This window comes from Aethalodelphis obliquidens, unplaced genomic scaffold (assembly GCF_003676395.1).
Source record: "Aethalodelphis obliquidens isolate GAN/ISIS:26980383/991018 unplaced genomic scaffold, ASM367639v1 scaffold2, whole genome shotgun sequence".
NCBI classification, from domain to species: Eukaryota; Metazoa; Chordata; class Mammalia; order Artiodactyla; family Delphinidae; genus Aethalodelphis; species Aethalodelphis obliquidens.
Window position 1 is genome coordinate 71,190,898 of NW_020837946.1, and position 26,716 is coordinate 71,217,613.

The following is a 26,716-nucleotide window of genomic DNA, read 5'->3' on the forward strand; positions in this document are numbered from 1 at the left end:
AGACACACAGGAAGAAGGCCATTTGATAACAGAGGCAGAGATGGCAGTGATGCAGCTACAAGCCAAGGATTGCCAGCAACCACGAGAAGCTAGGAGAGAGGCATGAAACAGATCCTTCCTCAGAGCCTCTAGAAAGAACCAACCCTGCTAACACCTTATTTTCAGACTTGTAGTCTCCAGAACTATGAGAGAATAAATTTCTGTCGTTTTAAGTCAACAAGTTTGTGCTAATTCATTATGGCAGCCCTGGGAAACGAATACAAGTGCAAACTTATACTGGATCTTAAAAAGAAAATAACAAGTACTGGTGAGGATGTGGAGAAATTGGAACCCTTGTGCATTGCTGGTGGGAATGTGAAATGGTATGTAGCCACTGTAGAAAATGGTATGATGACTCCTCAAAAAATTTAACATAGAATTACTGTATGATCCAGCAATCCCACATCTGGGTATGTACCCAAAACAAGTGAAAACAGGGACTCGAACAGATATTTGTAAAACCATGTTCACAGCAGCACTATTCACAATAGCCAAAAGGTAGAAGCAACTCAAGTGTCCATTGATAGATGAATGGATAAGCAAAATGTGCTGTGTACATCCTGTGGAATATTGTTCAGCCTTAAAAAGAAAGGAAATTATGACACATAATGCAACATGGATGAACCTTGAAGACATTAACATTACGCTTAGTGAAATAAGCCAGTCACAAAAGGACAAATACTGTATGATTCCACTTATATGAGGTACATAGAGTTGCCAAATTCACAGGGACGTAAAGTAGAATGGTGGTTGCGGGGAGGAGGGAGGAATGAGGAGTTATTATTTAATGGGAACAAAGTTTCAATTTTGCAAGATGAAAAAATTTTGGAGGTGGATGGTGGTGATGTTTGCACAATAATGTGAATGTACTTAATGCCACTGAACGGTACAGTTAAAAATAGTTATAGTGGTAAATTTTATGTTGCGTGTATTTTACCCCTTTCAAAAAAGTTGAATCTTCTTGAGAGGAATATAACAAACTTACCACAGTGCAAGAGTTGGAAGCAAAACTTCATGAAGAACAGTAAGGAAAGAAAATGTATGCAGTCTAAAACAGCCCAGTTGCAGCCTGGACTAGAAACAAACAGACTTTGAAGATAAGGCATTTCCATATGTTCCCAGTGTAAGAAGAATTTTTTTTAAGCCAGCCCATTCATAAAAGTCCACTTGTCCTAGCCATGCATTGGTAGCCAATGTTCAACATGTTTTGCATCTAATGAAGCAACACACATTACTGCCTGTGCAATGAAGGAGTAGTCAGCTGTATATTTTTGGCAAAGAAACTATATTCACAATGTGGTAGAATCAAGAGCTTGCTAATACCGTCTTCCTCCTCCAGCAGCATTAATGAAGAATTGTCACAAGTCTTACACACTTTGCAGATGAATTTGCCGATGACCAAACGTCATCTGCAACTAGGAAACTTACCCAGGAGTAATCAATTGTCAAACTGAAGGAAGACTTAGAACTCAAACTAGTGGCATTAGTGGGAAGTATGGAGGCAGAAGCCAATCAAATAACTAGATTTCAAAAAAGAACAAGCCCAGGTGGAGAAACAGAGGATAGAGAAGCAGAAGGAGGAATGGAGAGCCATCCTGAAGTCTCTTGATGAAGAAGGAAAGGACAGCAGCCATTCTTCTGGAATCATAGGGATCATAAATAAAAAGAATTCTACCAAACTGTGACAAGGATAAAAAAGCAGAAGAGGCCTTCAGTGACTGAAGGATATGCAGACCATACATAATGCATACAGAAAAATGGTTTGGGTTGAGATTACTGGCCATACGAGGTCAGATATTTGATTCAGATAATCTGTACCCCACCAACAGGATGCCAGCAATTTACTTTCCAGTACTCATACTCTCTTCTGTTGGAATTAACAATGGTCTTAAGGGGCACAGGCTTCATTACACAGGCTTCTTGTGTTACACAGCACAATTAAAAATTAAAGAGTTTAAATGGAAACAAGGGGAATTGTTAAGAGCTGCAAAGCTACACTTCTTTTGTTTGAGACAGATTTTGCTGTGCTGATCTGTTGTGCTTTGTAAACAAATTACCAAATTTTCACTTGTGGGTGTGATTTTTTTTTTTGTGGCAAGGTACAACTACGTTTTTATTATTACTATAAAAAGGAATCCAAAGAAATAAAGAATTTTAATTATTATTTCAAAGTAGTTACAGGTCTACCCAGGCTGTCTTTTCTTCTTCTCCTAGTCTGTCTTTCCAACTGTTTTTACTTTAGTCTAAATTCATCTTAGAGGGCTAAGTACTTTCCTTTGTATTCTCAGTTTTAAAAATGGTATCCCAAAAACTAACAAGAATGCAAGTGTGGGCTGTAGCTCTCTCCGATGTGTATTGAGTTGAATGCTTCTTACCCACAGGAACCACAGTGTCAACCACAGTGTCAGTGACATTTAATGAGATTTTAAAAGTCAGTCATTTTTTTCTGTGCATTTTCACAGTTATGTCTAACATTTTTACAGCTAAAGAGGTGTCCTCTCATACATACTCATCAAGATGTCCAGCAGTAAAAGGGAATAAGTCACAGTGGATTCAGTACAGGGACCACTGTTACACATCTGATCAGGCATTGCACAGTTTCTCAGAAGCCAGACGGTTTTGTTCAGAGCTTGGTAAGTTAAAATGTGTTGACTTTCTTTGACTCAGTAATTTAATCATTGGAATTTTTCTTAACGAAACCCTTTAAAACAAAGATTATGTTTTTGAAAATATTTCTAAAGCACTCACTAATTATAATAGCATTATTACCCAATTGCCAAGTGGTGGGGAAATGGGTAAGTATTTTATGATATATGAGCTCAATGTAATATTGAAATAGCCATTAAAAATGATCAGTGTCAAAAAAAAAAAGATCACTGTCAGACCTAGGGACACATACAGACTGAAAGTGAGGGGATGGAAAAAGATATTCCATGCAAATGGAAATCAAAAGAAAGCTGGAGTAGCAATTCTCATATCAGACAAAATAGACTTTAAAATAAAGACTATTGCAAGAGACAAAGAAGGACACTACATAAGGATCAAGGGATTAATCCAAGAAGATATAACAATTATAAATATTTATGCACCCAACATAGGAGCACATCAATATATAAGGCAAATGCTAACAGCCATAAAAGGGGAAATCGACAGTAACACAATAATAGTAGGGGACATTAACACCCCACTTTCACCAATGGACAGATCATCCAAAATGAAAATAAATAAGGAAACACAAGCTTTAAATGACACATTAAACAAGATGGACTTAATTGATATTTGTAGGACATTCCATCCAAAAACAACAGAATACACTTTCTTCTCAAGTGCTCATGGAACATTCTCCAGGTTAGAGCATATCATGGGTCACAAATCAAGCCTTGGTAAATTTAAGAAAATTGCAATCATATCAAGTATCTTTTCTGACCACAACGCTATGAGGCTAGATATCAATTACAGGAAGAAAGCTGTAAAAAATACAAACACATGGAGGCTAAACAATATGCTACTAAATAAAGAAGAGATCACTGAAGAAATCAAAGAGGAAATCAAAAAATACCTAGAAATACATGACAATGAAAATATGACAGCCCAAAACCTACAGGATGAAGCAAAAGCATTTCTAAGAGGGAAGTTTATAGCAATACAGTCTTACCTCAAGAAGCAAAAAAAATCTCAAATGAACAACCTAACCTTACACCTAAAGCAATTAGAGAAAGAAGAACAAAAAAACCCCAAAGTTAGCAGAAGGAAAGAAATCACAAAGATCAGATCAAAAATAAAAAGAAATTAAGGAAACAATAGCAAAGATTAATAAAACTAAAAGCTAGTTCTTTGAGAAAATAAACAAAATTGATAAAGCATTAGCCAGACTCATCAAGAAAAAAAGGGAGAAGACTCAAGTCAACAGAATTAGAACTGAAAAAGGAGAAGTAACAACTCACATTGCAGAAATACGAAGGATCATGAGAGATTACTACAAGCAACTACATGCCAATAAAATGTACAACCTGGAAGAAATGGACAAATTCTTAGAAATGCACAACCTGCCAAGACTCAATCAGGAAGAAATAGAAAATATGAACAGACCAATCACAAGCACTGAAATTGAAATTGTGATTAAAAATCTTCCAACAAACAAAAGCCCAGGACCAGATGGCTTCACAGGCGAATTCTATCAAACATTTAGAAAAGAGCTAACACCTATCCTTCTCAAACTCTTCCAAAATATAACAGAGGGAAGAACATTCCCAAACTCATTCTACGAGGCCACCATCACCCTGATACCAAAACCAGACAAAGATGCCACAAAGAAAGAAAACTACAGGCCAATATCACTGATGAACATTGATGCAAAAATCCTCAACAAAATACTAGCAAACAGAATCCAACAGCACATTAAAAGGATCATACACCATGATCAAGTGGGGTTTATCCCAGGAATGCAAAGATTCTTCAGTATATGCAAATCAATCAATGTGATACATCATATTAACAAATTGAAGGAGAAAAACCATATGATCATCTCAATTGATGCAGAAAAAGCTTTTGACAAAATTCACCCATTTATGATAAAGGCTCTCCAGAAAGTAGGCATAGAGGGAAGCTACCTTAACATATATGACATAAAGGCCATATATGACAAACCCACAGCCAACATCATTTTCAGTGGTGAAAAACTGAAAACACTTCCTCTAAGATCAGGAACAAGACAAGGCTGCCCACTCTCACCACTGTTATTCAACATAGTTTTGGAAGTTTTAGCCATGGCAATCAGGAAGAAAAAGAAATAAAAGGAATCCAAATCAGAAAAGAAGTAAAGCTGTCACTGTTTGCATATGACATGATACTATACATAGAGAATCCTAAAGATGCTACCAGAAAACTACTAGAGCTAATCAATGAATTTGGTAAAGTAGCAGGATACAAAATTAATGCACAGAAATCTCTTGCATTCCTATACACTAATGATGAAAATTCTGAAAGTGAAATTAAATTAATTTACCATTGCAACAAAAAGAATAAAATACCTAGGAATAAACCTACCTAAGGAGACAAAAGACCTGTATGCAGAAAATTATAAGACACTGATGAAAGAAATTAAAGATGATACAAATAGATGGAGAGATATACCATGTTCTTGGATTGGAAGAGTCAACATTGTGAAAATGACTCTACTACCCAAAGCAATCTACAGATTCAGTGCAATCCCTATCAAACTACCAATGGCATTTTTCACAGAAGTAGAACAAAAAATTCACAATTTGTATGGAAACACAAAAGACCCCAAATAGCCAAAGGAATCCTGAAAAAGAAAAATGGAGCTGGAGGAATCAGGCTCCCAGACTTCAGACTATACTACAAAGCTACAATAATCAAGACAGTATGGTACTGGCACAAAAACAGAAATATAGATCAATGCAATAGGATAGAAAGCCCAGAGATAAACCCACGCACATATGGTCACCTTATTTTTTTATAAAGGAGGCAAGAATATACAATGGAGAAAAGACAGCCTGTTCAACAAGTGGTGCTGGGAAAACTGGACAGCTACATGTCAAAGAATGAAATTAGAACACTCCCTAACACCATACACAAAAATAAACTCAAAATGGATTAAAAACCTAAATGTAAGACCTGACACTATAAAACTCTTAGAGGAAAACGTAGGCAGAACACTCTATGACATAAATCACAGCAAGATCCTTTTTGACCCACCTCTGAGAGAAATGGAAATTAAAACAAAAATAAACAAATGGAACCTAATGAAACTTAAAAGCTTTGCACAGCAAAGGAAACCATAAACGAGACGAAAAGACAACCCTTAAAATGGGAGAAAATATTTGCAAACGAAGCAACTGACAAAGGATTAATCTCCAAAATATACAAGCAGCTCATGCAGCTCAATATCAAAAAAGCGAACAACCCAATCCAAAAATGGACAGAAGACCTAAACAGACATTTCCCCAAAGAAGATAATCAGATTGCCAACAAACACATGAAAGGATGCTCAATATCACTAATCATTAGAGAAATGCAAATGAAAACTACAATGAGGTATCACCTCACACTGGTCAAAAAGTCTACAAACAATGCTGGAGAGGGTGTGGAGTAAAGGGAACCCTGTTGCACTGTTGGTGGGAATGTATATTGATACAGCACTATGGAGAACAATATGGAGGTTCCTTAAAAAACTAAAAATATTACTACCATATGACTCAGCAAGCCCACTCCTGGGCATATACACTGAGAAAACCATAATTCAAAAAGACTCATGTACCGCAGTGTTCACCGCAGCTCTATTTGCAATAGCCAGGACATGGAAGCAACCTAAGTCTCCACTGACAGATGAATGTATAAAGAAGATGTGGCATATATATACAATGGAATATTACTCAGCCATAAAAAGAAACAAAATTGAATTATTTGTAGTGAGGTGGATGGACCTAGAGTCTGTGAAACAGAGTGAAGTAAGTCAGAGAAAAGCAAATACCGTATGCTAACACACATATATGGAATCTAAAAAAAAAATGGTCCGGCGAACCTAGGGTCAGGACAGGAATAAAGACGCAGACGTAGAGAATGGACTTGAGGACCCTGGGAAGGGGGAAGGGTAAGCTGAGATGAGGTGAGAGAGTAATATTGACATAAATACACTACCAAATGTAAAATAGATAGCTAGCGGGAAGCAGCCGCATAGCACAGGGAGATCAGCTCGGTGCTTTGTGACCTCCTAGAGGGGTCGGATAGGGAGGGTGGGAGGGAGACGCAAGAGGGAGGGTATATACGTATGCATATAGCTGATTCACTTTGTTATACAGCAGAAACTAACACAACATTGCAAAGCAATTATGCTCCAATAAAGATGTTAAAAAAAAAAATGATCGGGCTTCCCTGGTGGCGCAGTGGTTGAGAGTCCGCCTGCCAATGCAAGGGACACAGGTTCGTGCCCTGGTCCGGGAAGATCCCACATGCTGTGGAGCGGCTGGGCCCGTGAGCCATGGCCGCTGAGCCTGCGCGTCCGCAGCCTGTGCTCCTCAACAGGAGAGGCCACAACAGTGAGAGACCCGTGTACTGCAAAAACAAACAAACATACAAACAAAACAAAACCAAAAAAATTGCTAAGTAAACTAATATGTGAAAATACTGACAAATGAAACTGTTTTAAATATAGCTAGATATGTTTAAATGAAAGGATTAAGAAGCTGATTTTTTGTAAAGTTGGTTAAGCAGTAAATGCAAAATTGTAGATTTTTCATTACCTAGTCATTAATAAGTCAGCTTAGCCTGACCAGGGTAACAAAGTCTAAGAAGTATGGGTTGTTCATCCATTCTGCAAAAGGGATGGCCCACACCTCTGAACACTGTAAGGGACAGGACTTTTTGTCTTCAGATTTAACTAAAATGAAAGAGCAGCAATGATTGGCTCCCTCCCATGAGAAACTTGGCGGGTAGTCAAACTGTGAAATGACTTCTAGGGAGACCACCTAGAGTATTTCAAGTACCTGCATCCTTGGGTCTCAGTTTAAGCAGGCAGATGACATTTATCTTATTTATTTTACTAACTTGTGGAGACACTTTACTGATTTAAAAATCTCCTTGTTACTGCTTAACTACATGATGGAAACTTTTGTGTGGGAACTGTTGTGTGTTATACATGTTACACGTGATAGGAACTATTTTGAGCTCTATATACATGTTCTGAAAGTCAGAAGCCTTTTGCTCCTAAAGGAGAAAAAAAGGTTTACTGTCATTGTAGTGTAGGGTTTAAGCACTTAAGTCTTGGAGACAGGTCTGGGTTCAAATCCCAGCTTCCATACTAACTAAGCTGAATGATATTGTGGAAGCTACGTAATTGTTTCTCTTTCTCCTCTGAACAATGAGAATGAAAATAGTACTCACTTCAAAGTTTGGGTAAAGGTTGGGTTGTTATAGGAATGAATGAAATGGGATAATGTGTGCTAATTTATCACAGAGCTCTGCAAATGGAGAGCATTCGTAACTACTCTTATCATTAGAAAGATTGAGATTGACTTTCTATTTCTAAAGCTGTCTAGCTATGAGAGTCTGACAAACTTCCTTAATCTTCTTGCCCCTCCATTTCTACATCTGTAAAATAGTGATAATACCTTTTCTACAGGATTACGTAGTATTAAACAAGGTAAAGTACCTGCACACTGTGGTGATCTGTAGAGGAGAAAAGCTTTTCCTTTGCCCTTCTTTAAATACTTCACACCACAAAAGAAATGCTTTAGTTCAAGTATGGGTAAGCTTGTTTGGGTTGAAGACTATTTGATTCCATTTAGGATGGATTTCCAAGTCTAGTTATTATTTTGTTTCTATCCGTTGCCTGATGCTGGTGATAGCACTGTTATCTCTGTGGGTTTAGGGCAACCTCTCAAACTTCAAGAATACTCACTCATTCAGTGCCATACTATATTTAGGAACTTACAATGGATGACCAAGTACTCTTATGTATAAAATAATATTAAAAGGAAGGCCAATGCTCTCTGACATCCCAAACCTATTTGCTTTCATTTTAACAGAAGCAAAGTTAAAGCTGAGTTATTATACAGAACTGGTTGTTGAGGAGAGAGTGTTGAAAGTCTATAGGGGAGCACAGACTTCTACCATTACATACCCCATTCTTATGACTTGCTGTTTATACAGAAAGGTCTCACTGGTTACGTAGTTCCAAGATCCAAAAATATTACCAGGTAAACATTTTGAGGAAATGTAAAATTTCTATATGCAAAGTTTCAATCTAGAACATTACTAACTTTTTTAGAAGCTATTAATGTTATATTTTTAAAAATCTGAAATAAATATCAGATTTTAAGAACATTCCATGTCAAGTTTGAATATCTTCGTGATCTTGATCATGATAGTTTTTTTCAAATGGCTGGTTGAGAATAAACCGCTTCCCTAGTTTGCATAAAGCTAATTGGTTTGGGGTTTGTTTTCCTTCAACAGATCATTCTGCAACTATCGTTACCATAAAGGATGAAGATGAGAATAAATTTGTGAGCAGACTGATGAGGGAAAATAATAACATCACCACGAGAGTTTGGCTTGGATTATCTCAACTTTCTGCCGGTAAATGACATATCTGTATGTACAGTGTGCAAAGAGAGTTCTAACTTGTCCTAAATACCAAGTCAGCCTCACTAAAGAATGTCAAGTGGTGGCTAATTCGAATGCTTCTTGGTGATGAATAAACTAGATCTGCTGTTTTAGAGGCTCATAAACTCCTAATGAATAAACAGGTGACATTAGTAATGATGGAAACACTAATGACATAGAAAATCAGGTTAACTCAACTGGAATTGTTTTAGAGGCTTAAGATACTTGGGTCAACAGAATTTGTTTTTCTCCTGTGGCAATATCTGTGTCCCTCGTGTCCCCCACCAGGAACCCTTAGATTTCTAGTGTCTATCACACAGTGTTTTTGTAGCTTTTAACTGTTATTCAGAAGTTCTCTTCCTGTTGTTCCCTTCCCTCTTGGAACGTTTTTTACCATAGAGCTAAATTAAGTATTTTGTTTGTTTGTTTTTGTTTGGTTGGTTTTTTTTTTTTTTCTGTATGCAGGCCTCTCACTGTTGTGGCCTCTCCCGTTGCGGAGCACAGGCTCCGGACGTGCAGGCTCAGGGGCCATGGCTCAGGGGCCATGGCTTACGGGCCTAGCCGCTCCACGGCATGTGGGATCTTCCCGGACCGGGGCACGAACCCGTGTCCCCTGCATTGACAGGTGGACTCTCAACCACTGCACCACCAGGGAAGCCCTAAATTAAGTCTTAATGGTGATTTTTTTTTCATACTAGCTTAGTAAAATGGCAGAAATTTGGTTCAAAAAGGTTTGTGGAAGAGTTTTTCAATAAGGCGTAATAGATAGAGGGTTTCAATGCACTTGGAATTGATAAAGAATGAAGAGTACAAATTTGATAGAAGAATAGGAAGTCTGCTTCACATTTTATGCAAATTTGAATTCTAAATAATTAAAATGTGAATTCCAAAATATTAAGTATGTGTCAAAAAGTCAGTGAATTCAAAGTTGGCCATCTAAATGAATTATAAATTGTGTTTATACTATCACCACGAGGTGGTGCAACCTCAGCTGGAAAGCAAAAACGGAGTCATGGTGAGGAGGCCTTCTTGGACCCCGCTGTACCTTTCCTCGCCCACCAGCACACTGGGAATGATTTTTAATGGGGGAGGGGGGCGGAGAGCAAGAGAAAAGGGATACAGGTCTTTAGAAGTCTATCCATCACACAGTAAATGTACAGGCATTCTGCACTTTAATCAAAGCACCATATTCTACATCAGTGCTGTCTAACAGAACTTTCTGCAAAGATGAAATTGTTCTATATCTTCTCTGTCCAACATAGTAATCACTAGCCATATATGGCTATTGAACACTTGAAATGTGGCAAGTGCAGGTGATGGACTGATTTTAATTTTTTCACTTTCAATAAATTTCATTTTAAAATAGTGGCACAGCACAGTTCTAAGGAAATAAATTATATGAGCCATGCACCTTTTAACCTTAGTAATTTAGTTGCAATAAACATAGTTATACTTAATTTCTTTCTTTAGATCAGTCCTGGAATTGGTTAGATGGATCAAAAGTGACATTTGTCAAATGGGCAAATAAATTTAAGAGTGGCAGTGGACAATGTAGCATTTTGTTAGCTTCAAATGAAACTTGGATAAAAGTTGAATGTTCACGTGGCTATGGAAGAGTTGTCTGCAGAGCTCCCTTGGGTAAGTATGTAACCTGTCCTTAAGGAACACTTTGCAAAATAGGTCAGGAAATAATTGTACAATTCAGTTATGTGCAAAGTTTTGTACTTTGTCCTAAAGTACTTAGTCCTTAGAGTATATCCAAACATTCTTAACTCATAGATTCTTTTCCTCAGAAAAATAGATAGATTACAAATGACAGTAAATGCAAAAGATGTCTAGGACTCCCAGAGGAAAGTGCTAAACTGTCCAAACTTTGTATATTCTTTCCTAAGAAAAATGGAAGCTGCCAGAGTATTAGGGAGGTTGTTTCTATGAAAATGTTAAGATGTATTTTATTCCATAGTTCAAACATGTAAAAACTCAAAGGTCTAATTCTGCAGTGTGTTTCCTTTCTCCTCATTCCCATACAACTCATAATTAAGAACAATGCAAAACTATTTAATTACTTAAAATGTCCTGAGTATCTATAGGAAATCATAACTTGAACTTCCATTTCATCATAACTGATACATAAAATAACCACAAAAATCTTAATAAACTCTAAAATTTTCACATCAACATTTTTAAAGATTAGCATAAAATGTTCAGTTTGGTGTACAAATATTAAAAATAAAACCCTAATTCTAGGTGACCAGTATCTATATATTTATGCATTGATTCAGCAAATATTTAGATTATCTGTTTTATGTGTGGAGCTGTTACCCATGTACAAGACAGATAAGATTCCTTTTCTCACAGAGCTTACAATCTAATAGGGGAAGACATAATAAGTAACCAAGCAGGTCTATTTTTAAAAGAGAGGAAAATATCAAATAGTTATAAACTCTATATAATGGAGACTAGGAGGTTGACTACTCTAGATCAGGTTATCAGAGAAGACATCTTAGAGCAGGAGATATTGAAGCTGAGATCGGAAAGGCCTTGGGAACCAGGGTAGGAGTCATAGCAGGCAGAGGTGCCAGCTGGAGCAGAGAGCCTGAGACAGAACAACCTGCTGTGGCCTCAGGGAAGAGCTGCCAAGTAGACAGGTGCCAGACACTTAGGGCTTTGGAATCCCGAGTCAAGAGTTCAGGTTCCATTCTGAGTGGAATGGAGAGTGACTAAAAGATTTGGGGGGGAGCAGGGTTAGAGTGGTATAAACCAAGAGTTCTGTTTTGGCATTTTGAACTATCCATGTGGAGATGAGCTTTCCACATGGCATGTGCGGTGTGTGCCTTTGGACGTAGGAGAGAGAAGGGAGGTCAGCATAGAGACGGTATTAAAGCCATGGGAAAAAATGAGTCCATCTCGACAGCATGTAGACAGGGGCCTGGGACAGTGTTTGAAATTGAATAGCAAGGAGCTAAATGAGGTCATCCTAAAGGCTTAAATTCCTTTAAAGCAAATAATACTTTATTTGGCACTAGGTAAGTCAAACACAAACATTTACAACTTTTAGCAATTTGCTATCAAAGTAAGGTAATATACTGGGAATGATGGTCTCAGAGATGATGGGAAGGGAAGTGAGAATAATGATAGCACTTTAATTTCTTTGGAAGAAAATTGCTATAGCAATGAAGAGGATTTGAATGAAAAGAGTTAAATTGGAAAAGAAAGCTCTTAAGTATCTGATGATGAATTTGAATTGTGTTCACACTATGAAACAATCAGGTACTTATTGTATCTAATTTGTACAGTGTTTACATATGTGACCTAGAGCCTAATGTATAAAATCAATAATAATCACGTTTATATTCTCTCCTCCACTGTCAAACCTTTCCCTGTTCTAGGCCCTGATTACAGAGGAATGGGTATCACATTTGCTGTGCTAAGTTTCTTAGCTCTCATCAGCGGATTGATCTGGTTCCTTTTCCAAAGGAACCGTTTGCACTGGGTGGGCTTCTCTTCAGTTCGGTATCAACAAGGAGTCAATGAAGATGAAATTATGCTTCCTTCTTTCCGTGACTAAACTCTTCTAAAGGTTTGCTAATTTGCACTGATGGTTTAGGAAAAATGGGCCATTTAAAATTTTCCCAGTGTCAGTATTTACTCTGTTTCAACGTAGAAGTCTTAAGTACTTTTTCTTTTTTTGTTTAATTGCTATCCTGGTATCTACAATTACACAATTACCCACAAATGCCATGTTTATAACTACTTAATAGAATGAAAAGGAACCAAAGCTGGAACTAAAGTCCAAATTGTTCATAAGGTAATGTTTAATGTGCATTTTTCTCTGTAAGAATGTGGTTGGTAATAAGGATATGTATATTTTAATGGTATTTTAACACAACGTCTTAGGAAATCAAAACTGGCATATTACTAGGTCACAGATCTACCTTTTAAGAACATCCGAGCCAAATGCAAAATTAGTACCTCAAGGTAAAAACACAACTGTAAATAATGTCAACATTGTTTTAAAATAGTCATTTGTAGCATTTGGGGGAAATTATTGAGCAATGAAACATGTAAACAGCAAAATGGTGCCTCTTGGCAAGAGTTTCTTATACTATTCCAAAGATATTTCACACCAAAATTATTTAAATGCAAATGTTTTGTTCTGGTCATAGTTTTCTTTAAAAAAAAAGACTTTAAAAAAAGATTTAGTACTTAACATTTTTCTGAAATGTGTTTTTTTGTTTTAGGTACAACATATAACTGTTTTCTTTTTAAAGGGAATCAGCTAAGGATAAGATTTTTTGAAAATTTCACAATTAATATACTTATATAGTATGGCAACTTCTGACTAAGAAATTTTTATTACTTTGTTGCCTTTTTACATAAGCTAAAGAGAAAAGAGGCCTGTGAAGGTAACTGTGTATCTCACATTTGTAAAAATGAAAATTTTACCATGAAACTCTAAACCTTGTGATTACTACTAAAATATTTAAAATTAGGAATGCTTTAGGAAACAGTCTTGTGGTTATCGTTTAGAATTTTACCACCTAGAATATTTTCTTAATAATAGCTTCTACTGCATATGATGAATGTTCTATTCAGTGTTTAACTTATACTTGTACTTTACAATATTTTTGTATAAAATCCACAGATTTATTTTAAAATTTAGAGTGTTTATACTGTGATAACATTGTAAATAAATTTCTAAGACAACGTTAGTATAGTCTAAAACTCTATAGTACAGTTGTCCTGAACTATTTTTTACTGAATTTGTTAAAGTAATTCTCTTGCTCTATGATCTGTACAATTTTAGTTGTTAAGACTTTCTTCAAAGAACTAAACAAACTGGATGCAAAAAGTACAGGTATATGTAGTAGTGATGCCATAATAAAGTCATTTTATTTTTTAAGTAAAAGTGTTGTTGATCCTTGTTGGGGAAAAAATATCTCTAGATTGGGCTTTATTATGTTAGGCATATAGCATGACAAGAAATAAAGTGTCCAGCTATTGTACAGCAAGGCATCCTTAAGATTTTGTGTGCATTTTTAAAAGAATAAGCGTAATCATCCCTACATCTCTGAATGTTTGATTTTAGGCTCTTTTTTCGATTCCTCTGACTCAGCGTTTCTTTAAACTACTGGATCAGCAGGGATTCCACCTATGATCCACTTGCTTCTCATTCTGTGTGCTCCCTTCAGGAGATCCAGTACACCACCTCCCGCCCCACGACATTCATCAACCACTTCTAAGTCAGTAGTTCAAATATCTAGTTTATGTTTCTAACTCCCACTGAACAATCTCCATGAAAGTCCTTCTCAACACGATCAGAACTGCCTGTATTGTGTTCCCTTCCTCATTTCCCCTGTTCCAACTGTCTCAGAGGAACTGAAGACAACTTTTTCCGATCTTCCTAACTAATCCAACACCCACATGTGGTCTGACAAAATTGATATTTCAAAACCAGGCACCTAAAAAAGCAGGCAAATACACCCAATGATCAGGTATAGGGGACAAATTTAGAAGTGCTACCAATGACTATCCTCTCACAGCATGTTCCCTTCCCTGATCCCAGGCCAAGATGTTTCGTTATCTGGGAGATCTCCTCTGCAAATAGTGTTGGCAACCCCCAGTCCTGACCCCTCTGCTGAGTTGAATCTAGGGAAAGCCAGAGATTCAGGTTCCTTTCTCTTAGGTTCATTTAATCCTAAAGCCCTCTTGGAGAAACAAAGACCTAATTGTTAGGTCTTTGCTCAACAACTTTTTATCTAGAAAGACAAATTTTAACTATATATATCAAAGACTTTTTTTTTAATTAGACCTCATGATCTGTACAAACTTAACTCTGATTTCCTGTATAATCTAAATTCAGACATTTTCACAATATTACATCTCAACAACTTTAGTATACACCTATTTCTCTTTTTTCCCAAGCTAACTTAATCACAAGCAGAATTTGAGACTTTTTTCTATTCTTCCAAACAGTTCTTCTTATATTCTCCTTGAATTAATATGAAGACAATATACCCCTTGTTTCCCAAGCTAGAAACTCAGAAATCATCCTTAAATTCTCTCTTTCTCATCTCTCTAATCCAACAATTCTGTCAGTTTTTTCCCACACTTCTCATGAACTGGTTATCTCCATTGCCAGCTGTCTTAATTCAGACCTCTATCCTTTTTTGCTTCCTGGATTATCTGCACGAGGCTTTTCACTGGTCTTCCTCATCAGCCTTTCCTCTTCATCCCATTTTTCCTGTTCCTGGGCCTAGGGGACCTGAAGTTCACAGAGGAGGACTCCTCCTCTGTTTTGGTCTAAAGTTATCTAGGCCTAACTTATCTCACAACAAGGGAGCTCAGCAGTGCCCAGCCCAGGACCCTCCCCAGGGACCTTATGTGGGTTGATGTCAGTCCTGAGAAGTCCTAAGAGGGTATCTGGTTCCCTGGCCAAATACCCTCTTAATACAATGTAGGGTCAAGTCAATATTGCTCCAATTGCTAAACAACAAAGAGCCAAAGTCAGATAAAACTGGAATCCAGGAATCAGGAAAACATTGGTGATTTTAACCAATGGAAATGCAGGAGATCACCAGAATCCAGATGGGAGTGAGCTGAAAAATGAAAGGGAAATTAGGAAATAGAGAACATGAAATCTTGAGAAGTATGTAGAGATGGGCCATACCTAGAGAGAGGAGGAGGGTTGAAGAAGATTTTTTCCCAAAGGAGAACAGAAAGAGATTCACACGTTGAGAAGCTTAGAGGAAAGAAAACAAAACACATCAAAAACTAAAAACGATGGACAGTAGTTGATGATGCCGGGGAGAGATGGGGCATCATTAATGGAAGAAAATCTTGGAGCAGATGGGATGAGAGGCGCAGTTCTAAACCCACATAAAGAGGAACTAGGTTTGGATGGGATGGGAGGAAGCATGCATTCCTCTCTGAGGACAAAAGAGAAAGACCTGTGTGAAAGGGAAGGGGAGAGCAGATAAGTCTTAAGGCTTATAAGCAGATAAGGCTTACTGGGCCCAGATGAAATTAAAAGCCATATATTAGTAGAGGCAAGCATCAAGAGGATTAATAGATTTCCTCTACCTGCCCTCAGCTACTTCACTAGAATTGAGGGAAAGGAGACTATGAAGAAGAAAGAAGAGACCCCATCCTCAAAAAATTAAAAACAGAACTACCATGTGATCCAGTAATCCCACTTCTGGGTGTATATCCAAAGGAAATGGAAATAGGATCTTGAAGAGATAACTGCACTCCCATGTTCATTGCAGCATTATTCACAATAGCCAAGGTATGGAAACAACCTAAGTATCCATCAATGGATGAATGGATAAAGAAGATGTGATACACACACACGACTATTATTTAGCCATGAGAAAGAAAGAAATTCTGCCATTTTCAACAATATTGGTGAATCTGGAGGGCATTATACTAAGTGAAGTAAGTCAGACAAAGAAAGATAAATATGTATGATATCACTCACATGTGGAATCTAAAAGAGCCAAACTCATAGAAACAGAGAGCAGAATGGTGGTTACCAGAGGTGGGAGTAGGGGAAAAGGGGGGATGTGGTTTAAGGGTACAAACTTCCACTTATAAGATGAATAAGTTCTGAGGAATATACAGCATGGTGATTATAGTTAACAATACTGTGTAATATAGTTAAAAGTTGCTAAGAGAGTAGATATTAAATGTTCTCATCACAAGAAAGAAATGGTAATTATGTGACAAGATGGAACGCTATGGTGGTAATCCTTTTGCAATATACATCAAATCAACACACTGTGCACCTTAAATTTACAAAATGTTATATGTCAATTATATTTCAAAATATTTCAATACAGCTGGAAGTTAAAAAAAATTTTTTTAATTTGGAAAAAGAGGGAAAAAAGGAAGAGACCCCAGGAGTCAGAGTTGGCCAGGTGGATGCAACAGAGAAACAAGGGAGGGTATGGTATCCAGGCTGGATGAAGAAGGGAGAAATAAAAGGCCAGGAAAAATGAAGTCAAGGGATTGGAGTCTGGAATGAGGTCAAAGAGAAGTGAAAGAGAAGGAAAAATAAAAGGTATGAGGTGTGACTGGAAAGTAGAACATCATAGTGAGAGATTTTGATGAAATAGTGTATTATTCCATGCAGACGTGGTTAAGTAGTCTGTTTTGTCATATTAGCATAAAAAATGAGGAAGTATGCATCAGAGTTAACAGTGGGGAAAATATGCCTTCCCTTAGTTCAAATGACTTAAAAATAAAAGACTGCTGAAAAGGGTTATTTGCCTAAATGGTGTTGATTCATTAAGGTTCTACTTCTATTGTAAATCTAACCATTATTTGACAATTAGTTTTCATGCAAAGTAATCCAGATTGATACAATATGCTTTGGTGCCCGAGGTGGGGGGTGGAGATGACTTTTTCAAATACATGACTGCATAGAGCTGTTCATTTTACTTGTGTAGTTAGCAGGACAGAAGTGTCCAGAATCAGGATGTTTTCGTATTTAATAAACATTGTGTACATTTGGAAGGATTTGCTTTGGATTTGGGTTTAGTATATAAACCCGTTATTGACAGTCTGAGAGGAATGATGGAAATAAATAAGTTGAGCAAGACATTGATACTTTGGCAAGAGAGACTGAACCTGGAGAGGGTGGGAGAGTCCAGCAGAAGACCTGGGCTCTGGTTCATTTTTTGGCATTCACTGTGTGCCTGTGGCTAAGTGATATCCCTTCTTTGGACCTCAGTTTCCTTATCAGTAAATGAAGATGGCCCCTACCACCTCTAACATTCTGTGACTCTCCTTATAGACCCCTTTGGTCAGATAGATTTCCTTGGTGCAATCACTCCATTTCCGACTGGACTATTAGAGAAATGGAAAGGGTTAGAAAGGATTGGAAAAGGTTAGACTTGATCTTTTAGAATAGACTTTAATTTTTGAGCAGTCTTAGGTTAAAAAACGAGCAGAAAGTACAGAGAGTTCCCATATACCTCCTTATCCCTCGCCATGTTTCCCTATTATTAGCATCTTGCATTAGTGTGGGACATTTGGTAAAACTGATGATCCAGTATGGATACATTATTATTAACTAAAGTCCGTAGTTTACATTAGGATTCATCTTTATGTTGTATATTCTATGGGTTTTGACAAATGTATAATGATATGTGTCTACCATTATAGTATCTTACAGAACAGTTTCACTGCCCTGATAGTTCTCTGTGCTCCACCTATTCATGGCTCCCTTCCCACCTCCCCCAACCCTTGGCAACCACTGATCTTTTACTGATACCACAGTTTTGCCTTTTCCAAAATATAAAGTTAAAATTACAGGGTATGTGGACTTTTCAGATTGTCTTCTTTCACTTAGCAATATGCATTTAAGCTTCTTCCATGTCTTTTCATGGCCTGATAGTGCATTTCTTTTTAGTGCTGAACAATATTTCATTGTCTGGATGTACCACAGTTTATTTATCCATTCACCTATTGAAGGATATCTGGGTTGCTTCCAGATTTTGGCAATTATGAATAAAGCCACTGTAAATATCTACATATAAATTTTTGTGATAGGGACTTCCCTGGTGGTCCAGTGGGTAACCCAATACAGGGGGCCTGGGTTCAATCCCTGATCAGGGAACTAGGTCCCACGTGCAGGTCGAAACTAAGAGCCCTCATGCCGCAGCTAAGAAGTCTGCATGCTGCAACTAAAGATCCTGCATGCTGCAACTAAGATCCACATGCCACAACTAAGACCTGGCACAGCCATAAATTAATTAATTATTTTTTTAAATTTTAAATAAAATTTAAAAATAAATAAATAAAATATTTTTTAAAATTTTGTGAATATGTAAGGTTTCAGCTTGTTTGGATAAATACCAAGGAGCATGATCACTGAATCACATGGTAAGAGTATATTTAGTTTTGCAAGAAGCTGCAAAGTGTCTTCCAAAGTGGCTGTACCATTTTGCATTCTCACCAGCAATGAATGAGAGTTCCTTTTGCTCTCCATCTTCATCAGCATTTGGTGTTGTTGATTTTAAAAGCCATTCTAATAGGTGTGTAGTGGTATCTTGTTTTAATTTGCAATTCCCTAGTGACATGTGACGTTGTATGTTTTCATATGCTTTTTGCCATCTGTGTATCTTCTCTGTCAAAGTGTCTGTTCAGCTCATTTGTACATTTTAAAATTGAGTTGTTTGTGTTTGTAGAGTTTAGACTTGATTTTAAAGCACTCTTTTGGTAATGACATGAGACAATGTCAGGGTTTAAACAAGCAGCCTGCCTGGCCTTGACTGTCTGGTTCCAGAGACACTCACTAGTGGAGTTACAGTTGCATAGTTTATACATATAATAAGTATGGGTGGTTTCCCTTTTTTTTTTTTTCTTAAACGACAGAAATTTATTGTGCCACAGTTCTGGAGGCCAGAAGTTCAACATCAAGGTATCCATCAGAGTTGGTTCCTTCCACGGGCCGTATAAGCGTAGTTTAAAGACCCTTAATCCAGGAGCTGCTGACAGAGAAGAGTTGTCTGAGGGCCACAGTCCACTGAGAGAAGAGCCTTTGAAAAGGTTTCTGACCATTAGGTCCAAAGGACAAACACCACTTTAACCAAGGGATCAAAGTTGGCATCACCAGTGATGAGACAGAATGACATGGTCCTCCTGGGCTGGGCATATGCCTTCTGTGGTACTCTTGCCAGAAAACAAACAACAACAAAACAAAAACATAACCTGAATCCTGTTCTTCTAATCTCCCTCAGGAGGAGACATCAGACAAACTGAAACTAAAGGACATTCTACATAGCGACTGGCCAGTACTCTTCAAACTTGTATCCAGATCGATGGTGAAAGATAAGCAATGACACAGGAACTGTCCCACATTAAAGAGACTGAGGAGACGTCATATCTCAATAGTGTATGACCCTGGATTGGATTTTAGAACAGAAAAAGAACATCAGAGGGACAATCGGTGAAATGTGATAACGGCTGTAGATTAGTCCACAGTATTACACCCGTGTTAATATGCTGGCTTTGACTCATTGTACTGGAGTTACATACGACGTTAATATTTAGAAAAGCTGGCTGAAGGGTTATAGAAATTCCTTGTACTACTTTGGCAACATTTTTGAGAGGCTGAATTTATTTCGGTTCAGATGAAAAGTTTTAAAAATCACGGAGAGCCGGAGCGCCGGCCGGAAAGCAGCGCGGGCGGGCACTCGGGCGGGTTAGGGGCCGCGGGTGGGAGGGGTCGGGCGGCGGCTCCGCACTTCCGAGCAGCGTGCGCGCCGGGTCCGCAGCGCAGTCATGCCCCGCGCCGCGCCCCCCGCTCTCCTGCTGCCGCTGCTGGGCCTCACAGTCGCCGCCGCCGCTGCGGGTAAGCTGGCCCCTTGCCGCGCCCCCTCTTCGGCCTGGGAGCCCGGGCCCGGAGCGACCGCCTTCCAGCCGCCCGGCGGAGACTCTCCACCCCCTCCGCGGCCGAGGGCTTCAACTCCACGGGCATGTCGCGCTCCCCTGCACGCCCACCCCGCGCGCACCCGTGCGCCCTGGCGTCTGGTCATCCCCCCCCAGCACCTCCGCGTTCGGTGGGTTCCGAGAGAGCGCCCCCGGGGAGGGGGTAGCCGGGGACCCGAGAGCGCCCTTCGTCTCCCGCCGCGTCCACATCCTCGGCGCAGACCCCACTAGCGGGCAGGGGTCCCAAACGGCGCTAATTGACAGGAGAGCGGAGGGACTTCGAGCCCCAGGACGAACATAGTTTCAGGGCCATTTGGGGCTGAAAGGAGAAGTGGGGAAGTTGGCTGCGGAGATGTCCTCAGCTCGTGAGCGGCGGGGGCGGGGGCTGGGAGGAAGCTGGCCCTCTTTTGCTCTCGGCGTTGTTTGACCAATTGGTTGGTGTTCAAGTTGTCGAAACAGGAAAACAGTTCAGCCAAATAACCCTGAATGGAAGTGGGACGAGAACAGGCGAGGCCTGGATTCCACTTAAGTCGTGTGATTTAAAAATCTTTAAGTCCAGTCTGCTGTTGTGCAAGTGACATCTGAAAAATTACTCTTGATTAGTCAGTCATTTCCAAAATGAATCGTGAGGAAAATGGACAATTCTCTTGAATGTTTTGTGTTTTTTTAAACAAGTTTCTCTTGCAAACATGTCAAAAATGTTGATGGGGGAAACTCTGGGGAAAGACTTCCATCCAAAATCACTGATTGAACAATTCCAGGAATTAAGGAGCAAAATAAACAAGAACTAAGTGAGTACTTGCGTGGGTTTGAATAAAATGATTATGCAAGAGTTTGGCTCGTGAATTTCACTGCCCCCCGTGAATTTCACTGCCATTTTATAAATTCCTGCTGGAAGCCCGCTGACAGGCAGGAATATATTAAAGGATCTCAGTATTGGAGGCAGCAGTAGAGTAAGCATCTCAGAAGTTGCCTTTTTTTACAGACTCAAAGCTCCTATCCTGACACCTTTTGTCGACCAGCATTTATGACCAGTTATGGCATCTGCTGCCTATGGAGGAGCAGAAACAAGAGTTTCACACTGTTGAGACTGAGCACATTCGTTTTGTCCAAAACAAGGCTGGACCAGAGATTCTGTGAATCCCTCCTTATGCACGCCCTCCTTATGTTTGCCAGTAACATCTAAACGCCCATTTAAGCCACCCTCTGGGTTGCCGCGCCTTCATATGTCAGGCTCAGTAAAACAAATACTTTTCTTGTCAGATTTTTTAAAAAGTCCGTTTCTAGATTGTGTGGTATTTCTCTTCTTAAGAGAAGCTGTTTTGATCAGCAGTGGAAGACAGGCTGTTACCCACCTGGGCTCTTGGGCTCCTTAATAGAAATTGACGAGGCCAGATGAGGAATTCAGGCGAGGCTTTATTAGGGATGCTGCAGCGTGAGGGAGTGAGAACAAATAACAAGTGCCCTTGCTTGCTCCCTAAGCGGGGAGCGAGCTGATCCCCTAAGTGGGGTTGAGGGTAGGAGCAGACATGGGTGGCTGGAGAGGTTGCTTAGGTGGGCTGCCCACCCCCTTGGTGGTGCTGTGTGCAGGGATCATGCGCAGTACCCTGCCTTTGCTCCTGGCAGCTCAGAAGCGGCGGTTGGGTTTTGATCTTTTTGTATCTTGTTGCTCATAATTTGACCCAACTGTGCATGCGTGCAGTTATTTTTAGTCTCTTATAGTTTCTTTGCATTCTGTTGCTGGAGGAGACGTTTGTCCAGGTGCAAGCATTGCAGCAAAGGGTCCCAGGTCCCAGCCTGTCTCAAAACTATCTTTGGAAAGTTTTGTTCTTTTTCCTTTTATAAGTCAAGTATGGTTAAATAGACTTTTCAAGAGCTGAAGAAGTGCCTGTCGAATAAATGATTGCTATTAATGAATCAGCTTCTCTCAGGAGGTTTGAAGGATTAATTTAGAAGGAGCATGAGCTTTGGAGTTAGGTACAGACTCTGTGGCCTTGATCGAATTGTGCAACTCATCGCACTTCAGTAAAATGGAGATAATACCCATGGGGCTGTAGTGAGCATTCAGTGAGAACTCCATGTCTAGCACCTATTCCAGACATGGTGAATCTTGGTTTTCCTTTGTTCTCTTCATACGAAGTGAAGGGTAATTATTGCAACTAGAAAATTATGTCACAAGTGCCGCTTTATGTCTGTTGATGTGTATGGTTACCGAGCACATTCCCATACATGTTGATAACACAGGGCTGAAAAACTATGTGTTTTATCATCATACTTCACAAATCTATCTAGACAAGATCAGGAATCACATTTGGCTTAGAACTAAGTAAAGAAAGAGCTTTTCAAGGTTCTCATGGAATTTGCTGAATGGCAAGGTCTTAACAGAAAAGCTCCTAGGGTGTTGCATAAAGCATAAATGTAATATTGAAATGGAAATTATTGTTCTCTGTTATTTTGGAGTTTATTAGTGTAAATGATCTTGTGTTGTTCTTAGATATTATCTTGAAAAATCACAATGAACAAAAAATACCTGAGTAAGGTTCCATGCCATCCCTTTTAAAAAGTTCTTCTGTAACGGCACTTGTTGTACATAGTACATGATCGGTGTCTGTTTCTTGGGTCAGTGGTTTCCTGTGAGCAGCGTGAATATAAGTGAACACAAGCATGTTAGAGGAAACGCCATTCTGTGGTCACTGAATCGTTTCTCACTTTGAGTTGCCGTAGCCTACGATACTCTGCCTCCTTCCCTGACGCCACCTCTTACCGCCCTTCCTGCTATCCACTCTGTTTATCCACGATGACCTCTGGGCACTCAGCCACCTCCTGGCTCTTCTGCCCAGACCCCCCTCCCCTTCCCCAGTCCTTGGCATGGCTGCCCACTCCCATATCGTTCAGAGCTCTGTTCATATGCCACCTTCTCTATCACATCCCCGTGTTTTCTCTTCTTCAGAGCACTGAATTCTCTCAGAATGAATCTCATTTCTTCACTCTCTTCTTGCTTTTCGCTCCCCTTACCAGGGGAGCTCCATAACAGCAGAAACTTTACTATCTTGTGGATTTTTTGTTTTGTTTTGTTTTGAAAAGTGTCTCTGTACTTTATTCTAATTTATAATGAAAGGATAAAAAATTTAGATGAATGATTTAAGAAGTAGGGGGCGATAATGGGATTGCAGTTTCCTTCAAGTTATTTTTACTTCCGCCCATGAACTCATCTCATAATTGAATTCAAAGCATTAAGTCACCTTAATCTATTGATGTGACTTTTTCTGGCCCTTTGTGAATGGAGCAGTGATGTTTCAGGGGAAATTATTTCAGATTGTAAATTTTGAAATGTTAGTGTTCATTTGCCTTCCAAGGAAAAAGTGAAATAGTAATTAGGTATTATTTCAGGACTTCTTTCATTGTTGAGAAGCTTTTAGAAATGTGCTTCCGTGTTGAAAATTAGTTTTGCAACAGGGTTGCTGTCCACAATTTTTTATTATACATATCAAGTATTTAAGATTATTTTAGATTTTGAGGACAAATCTTGAGATTGCATCTATAAGAGAATAGACCAGCGTTGCCCAGTAAGAAAGGTGCAGAGAAGCACTGGCACCCTCATTCTATGAATAAAAGTCATGACAGCTTTTCTGAGAAGGGACGTGAAGGGAGAAGATGGGGGTGGACATCTTGGAAGCTAGGTTGGGTAGCGTGGGGAGGGGACTGAGTGTCAGAGTGGCTGAATTTCCTTACAATTCAGGGATATCTTTGCAGCCCAGGCCCTCCGGATTATCAGGGGCCTGGTACACCATGTCCTCCTCCATACTTAATAAAGGTAATAACCAGCGCCTCTTTCTTCCTCCTCCTCTGCCCTTGTGGACGGTAAGTGACTGACTCATGTCTAATAGGAGAGGGGCGAAGGTCTTATTATTGGCAAGGAAAAAAAAGTACAATCTTGCCTCCTTTGTTAACATTCAGAACAAGTCTGTCCCAAGGATCACTTCCTCTTATGCTGTGCCTGGTTCTTTAAAAAAATTAATTACAAGGGAACAGAGAGTTCCATTAGAGCTGACTGGTAATGCAAAACATCCTTGTGGCTCTGCCATTTTAGTCTTTTAGCACATGATAATTTTTTTTGGTTTTTGGTTTTTGGCGGTACGCGGGCCTCTCACTGTTGTGGCCTCTCCCGCTGCGGAGCACAGGCTCCGGACGCGCAGGCTCAGCGGCCATGGCTCACGGGCCCAAGCCGCTCCGCGGCATGTGGTATCTTCCCGGACCGGGGCACGGACCCGTGTCCCCCGCATCGGTAGGCGGACTCTCAACCACTGCGCCGCCAGGGAAGCCCAGCACATGATAATTTTAAGCGGAGGATCTATTTGGAAACTTTTGGAGTTAAGTACAAGCTTTCAAAATTTTCATCAGGCTCCTAAATTTCTGTACATATTAAATCAATAGAATTATAAAATTATACAATCCATGAAGAGTCATTTAGGTGCGTTATTAATAACAACCTATCTTTCAGCAGCTGTGAAGAAGCAAGAGTAACAGAAAAGCACTTTGGAGAGAGCATTGTGGGCAGGATTTTTTTTTTTTTTTGACCCAAGGATGTTTCTTGAAATATACTTTCTAGAAAACATTACAGAACCCGTAATTGAAAACTTGTGGCAGTATTTTGGGGAGACAGGTTTTTCATTATAGCAAAGATACTTGGCATTGAAAAAGACTTAGTTTAGCCTTTCTGCTTATGAAGTGCGTGAACCTCCGTAGTTCCCTCACAAGAGGTATCAGCCTCTGTTGGAACACTCTTCTCCCAAAGTAAATATATATCTCTTGAGTAGTGCTTAAAGCTTGTTTCTGGGGCACTCACTCTGACTGGTAGCATGAGAAGAAGGGTTCAGTGCTACATTAACTGGAGTTAATTGCTAATGCTGAAATGAGCCTAAGGAAGAAACAGTTGAAAGTTGGAAGGATCTGAAGTTAGCAGTTTGTTTTCTGCTTTTCTGCCTATAGCTTTTTGTTTTTATTTTTGGGGCTTTTTCTTGTCTTATCACATACTGCTTATTGAATTATCCAGCAAGGGGCTTTGTCAGTTATCATTATCATCACACTCATTCCCATCCCAGAGGCCTGTGTGACCTAGATAAGTACTTGGCTCTTTTCCTTCAGCTCCTTCAGATCTCTTTTTGTATAGGTCACCTTTACAGTGACGTCTTCCTTGGACACCTTTCTACAACTTCAACCCCAGCCCCCACCCTACAGTCAGGACCTGGCATCTCTTATCTGTGGTTGCTAGCCTCCAAGGTGGCCCCAAAGATTCTTGCTTCCTGGTGTTCATACTCTTCACTGAATAGGGCTGACCTGTATCCTGTATAACCAACAGGACACTGTGGAAATAATGGAGAGTGGCTCCCAAGGCTGGATTGTAAAAGACATTGCACTTCTACCTTGTTCTCATTTGAATCACTTGCTCTTAGGGAAGCCACCTGCCATGTCATAAGGACCCTTGAGCAGCCCTGTGGAGAAGTCCAGATGGTGAGGAACTGAGGCCTTCTACCCACAGCCAGCTCCTACTCACTTGGTGGCCGATCCTCCAGCCCCAGTTCACTTTTCAGATAGATGCAGCCTTGACTGAAACTTTATGAGAGATGCCAAGCCAAAATCACCCAGCTAAGCAGCTGCTTCTGAATTCCTGATGCAGAGAAATTGTGTGAGATAATAAAGGTTTTTATTGTTTTAAGTTGCTAATTTGTTACATAGCAATAGATTGCTAATGTACTATCTAAATAAAATACCAGGGCTTCCCTGGTGGCGCAGTGGTTGAGAGTCCGCCTGCCGATGCAGGGGACACGGGTTCGTGGCCCGGTCCGGGAAGATCCCACATGCCGCGGAGCGGCTGGGCCCGTGAGCCATGGCTGCTGGGCCTGCATGTCCGGAGCCTGTGCTCCGCAACGGGAGAGGCCACAACAGTGAGAGGTCCGCGTACTGCAAATAATAATAATAATAATAATACCATCTAACATATTATTTTACCTATTTATCTTGCCTTCATGTATCTGCCTCAACTAGAATATAAGCTCCAGGATGGCAGGATTTTTGTTCCTTTTTATTCACTGTGGAATCCCTAGCACCTAAAACAATT

The 26,716-nt window shown here is 39.5% G+C and overlaps 1 protein-coding gene and 1 pseudogene across 3 annotated transcripts in view; both read left to right on the forward strand.

Annotated features, from left to right (window-relative positions):
* LOC113632839 (CD302 antigen) overlaps positions 1-26,716 on the forward strand; it is a 131,212-nt gene that overhangs the window by 81,808 nt on the left and 22,688 nt on the right. Inside the window, exons 32-35 of one of the 3 annotated variants that reach the window (XM_027130498.1) lie at positions 2,523-2,672; positions 9,013-9,135; positions 10,633-10,800; positions 12,552-14,230. In XM_027130498.1, coding sequence (XP_026986299.1) covers positions 2,523-2,672; positions 9,013-9,135; positions 10,633-10,800; positions 12,552-12,730 — 620 coding nt within the window. In that variant the 3' untranslated portion in view covers positions 12,731-14,230. Of the gene's footprint in view, positions 1-2,522; positions 2,673-9,012; positions 9,136-10,632; positions 10,801-12,551; positions 14,231-20,278; positions 20,522-26,716 lie in introns of those variants that run through there. The other 2 variants (XM_027130518.1, XM_027130508.1) reach the window with 2 other exon arrangements.
* Positions 238-2,512, forward strand: LOC113625103 (centrosomal protein of 57 kDa-like; annotated as a pseudogene).